Below are 4,123 nucleotides of genomic sequence, written 5' to 3'. Positions count from 1 at the left end.
ACATACCAGCGGAATTCATGCCAATAATTTGCCATCTCTGCGCCTCTGATATCCTGTCTTCTTGCCATTCTTACTTAAAATGATTTTGCATTCAGAAATTCAGGACTTAAATACGGATTTGATGCATGAGAAAATAGTGCATATTGGACGTGAAGAAGGGAGCAAGTTGCACGTGGGGAAAAAGACGCGCCTGATTTAAATGTCACACCTGAACGCTCACATCCTTTTAATTATGTTTGAAATTATGAACATTGCTCAACATCATGAAAATTAAACCTTATTTTCAATAAGCAATCCTGAAAAATATTTGGGGGTGCTTAACTTTTTTCCAGGTGTATATATTCAGGTCAATGGTGTTCAGAGAAACAAAATGGCTGAAATTTACATTTTGTCTGGAGTGTGTACTGTTGTGTCTACACGATTTTTCACATTAAGATGAATATAAATGTCATTCTAACATGCTTGACCACTCTATAAGAATTTTACATAGATTACTATATTCAGGTCAATGGTGTTCAGAGAAACAAAATGGCTGAAATTTACATTTTGTCTGGAGTGTGTACTGTTGTGTCTACACGATTTTTCACATTAAGATGAATATAAATGTCATTCTAACATGCTTGACCACTCTATAAGAATTTTACATAGATTACAGTTCTATTGGATATTTTTTACTTTTTACACTTTCACCCACCCCCCTCAAAAAAAAGAAAGAAATTAATGAGAACTTTATTCTTGTAGTTTACATGGTCATGTTTACATGTCATTTTAATTTAAGACATGTACAAACATGACATAAAATGAAAAATAAATATATATGACATTGGAACATTTTACCTTCGTCTACTGTACTCACTAAACCTAGCTGAGGTTACTTAATGTCTTTTCATAGAACAAACTTTCTGTAGCTTTCAAATAATGTAATTTAGCATAAAAACGTTTTTCAAGAATGAAAATAACATCTAGAGAATCTATAACAAATTTTCCAGCTCTTTATTTTGTACCTAAATACCTGTATTTTGTATCTGAGCTCCAATTAAAAAAAACACAAATTACCAAATCAAACTGCTTGAATCTACATTGATGCACACAGTATATAATCTTTTTTATCCAATGATATTAAGTTATTGAGTCAAATTGTTTTCAAAGCTGAGCTTCAGTAGTAATTGTTACATATTCTAAAATATTTCTGAATACACAATTGTTGAAATGGAGTAAGAATTACTATTTTTACTTAACTTTTGAAATGTGATAAGCAGGTATACACTAAACACCTGAAAGCTGCTCTGCTGTCTGGATAAAATTATAAAGTACTTAAGACACCCAAAACTGTGAAGTCGGCATTATGATAAATGATGCTGAAACATTTTCGTTTTTTTCTTTTCAGTAGTAGATCCTTTTTCTTCTGGGGATGAGAGTGGGTTACAGAAAACAAAAAGTAAAATGGTGCAGCAGAAACACACAGGCAGCATAACATGAACCTCCAGAAAAAATTTTTGGAAAATGGGCATCTCCTCTGAACAAATTGATGCTCCATTGCCATACTGTATTTAATACAGCATTTGTGAAAGTAACAGGTGGTATCAGTATAAATTGAAATTAGAGTCTATTTTGTGAGGTATGGTCCCCACCTTCTCGTACCCGTGGCCTGCCAAAATTGGCCCCCACCTTCTCGTACCCATGGCCTGCCAAATACCATTGGAGAATACGGAAATCATCCTATCATGTTCCACTAATCTGGTGAAATCACGAAGCTAAATCAGGACTGAAATCATTTTTATTTAAACAAATAACTGACAAATTGAGGAGATGTTGTAATTAAAGTTGTCTAGATCGATGTTTACATGACAATTTGAAAGAAATGGGAACATTTATCACAGTTGGACCAAGTGAGCAAAATAAAAAATGAAGGGCCATGTTTAAACTTGATCTTGTGGTTAAATGGCTGATGCATGAGATAAAATAATGTGGTGTACGGTGGTAAAATGTTCTATAAGATCAACTTTCAATATTAAAACAGTTGACAATGAATGGATTCTTTTTTTTTAATACAGCTCATAGTCTCTTAACTTGTCCTGGTTCAGCGCATGTCTTTTACTGCCCCTGGTAACAACTAACGACGTTTCCTATTGGACAAAAGGCTGTTCTTTGCACATGTTCATCCAATCACAATGCACAAATTTTCACAGGGTGGACTGTTTACAATTACAGCCAGATGAAGTACAGATAACGATCGAATGGGGTCCGAACATTTCAGAGGTAATATGACCTCTGAGTAACCTTTAGCACAACCATCTTAAACATCATGTACAGTAAGAACCTGTATTCTATAACATACTCAGACTTCACAAAAATAAAATGATTGGATTCTGTGTGACTTTTACTGTTTGAAATCCTGATAATTTAGTACACTACAACACAAGCAGCCTATAAATAAACAAAGTCTGACAACAACAACAAAAATGACTATGTGGCATTACCTTTAAGATAATTTTGACGTTTTTATGCACAGTTAGATTTTAACACACATCACTTAAAATTCTGAAAACAAAACAGATTAAAGTGTGTATGAAAGATCAACTTACATCTGAAAACAAACTCTGAATACAGTATTTGCACGTTTCATGTTACACTCTGGAAAAACTAATTAAATGCTTATGTCATTACAAAACAGTAAATCTACTTCATTTTAATGACATTTATTATCCAAAAATGTACAACTGCTGAAGTTAACAAAATATCAGTGAAGCAGTGAAAATGTTAATGTTACATTTTGGAAAAACTAATTAAATGCTTACGTCATTACAAGACAGTAAATCTACTTCATTTTAATGACATTTATTATCCAAAAATGTACAACTGCTGAAGTTAACAAAGTATCAGTGAAGCAGTGAAAAGTAACGTATATGAAACTGTAAATATCAAAGTAAAATGCACCTTTAAAAAATCAGCCACTTCAAGATCGATCTTTTTTGTTGGTTCACTTGAAACATCATTTTCAGCTGGTGTTACCGACCCACTTCCCTCATCTATTGAAAGAAGAAAAATAGAAAATTTTTCCTAAGTAATAAACTTATATATATGTATAAACACATTCTCTCTCTCTCTCTCTCTCTCACACACACACACACACACATACATATGGGAGACTCACTGTCAGAACCTTGCAAAGGGAACACAAGACGTTCCAGAGTATCGTCAATATAACAACAGATTAATTTCAGACAGTACGTAGAGAAAAGATATTTTAGATTTTTTTTAATATTATCAAAAACAACACAAGCTACAATGCAATAGAAATAACAAAAAGGAATACATCAACAGAAACACACTAATCAGCATGGAATTCTTCATATATTCCCATTATCTTATCACTTTATAAAATTAATTTTCAACAGCTTCAAAAATTATACTTGCCATTGGCAAGATGAGTAGTAATTTAACCAACTGTTTATAAATGTCATTATGGCAGTAAACTAAGTGTAATAAAAATGGTTAATGGGCTAACTGAATTAGTCTTATAAGTCCATGCATATGCTTTCTGGTGAGCAAACTAAGTTTGACATACATCACCAAAATCCCGATGCAAAACAGATTATAAAACTCTGTAAACAAACCTCAACATTTTTAAGTCAAAGGTTAATTCACTATATAAGAAATCTACTTACTGTTTACAAAGCTTATATTTCACATTCTAAAGTTTAAAGTCCAGTTTTCACATCTCTATTGTTTTTCTAGAATCAATGATCATAATATTGCTATCATAATACTCTCATTCTTTCATTATTTACTAAGAGCCACGAAAAACTGATTTATTCTCAGCAACAACTCTTTTTCTTCTATGATTTTCTACACTTCTTGCATATCAAACACAAACAATCCTAATTTCGATTCCAATACTCACCCAATCCATAATTTCATGAGATGGTTAATAATTTGGTATCTAGCACACTACTACTAGAAAGTTATCGAGTTTGTTTGTAATTAAGCACAAAGCTACACAATGGGCTATCTGTGCTCTGCTCACCAAGGGTATCGAAACCCGGATTCTAGTGTTGTAAGTCTGCAGCACATACTGCTGTGCCACGGGGGAGGGCAGTTTAATAATGAACAGTAGAGTAAC

The 4,123-nt window shown here is 32.8% G+C and overlaps 1 protein-coding gene across 1 annotated transcript in view; it reads right to left on the bottom strand.

Annotated features, from left to right (window-relative positions):
• LOC106471880 (formin-binding protein 4-like) overlaps window positions 1–4,123 on the bottom strand; it is a 41,746-nt gene that overhangs the window by 28,162 nt on the left and 9,461 nt on the right. Inside the window, exon 4 of the mRNA XM_013932505.2 lies at window positions 2,938–3,029. Within this exon, the coding sequence (XP_013787959.1) occupies window positions 2,938–3,029 (92 nt within the window). The remainder of the gene's footprint in view (window positions 1–2,937; window positions 3,030–4,123) is intronic.

Source organism: Limulus polyphemus, unplaced genomic scaffold, assembly GCF_000517525.1.
Source record: "Limulus polyphemus unplaced genomic scaffold, Limulus_polyphemus-2.1.2 Scaffold4934, whole genome shotgun sequence".
Taxonomy (NCBI): Eukaryota; Metazoa; Arthropoda; class Merostomata; order Xiphosura; family Limulidae; genus Limulus; species Limulus polyphemus.
The sequence above is the reverse complement of the archived record's forward strand: the minus strand, read 5'-3'. Positions and strand labels throughout refer to the sequence as shown.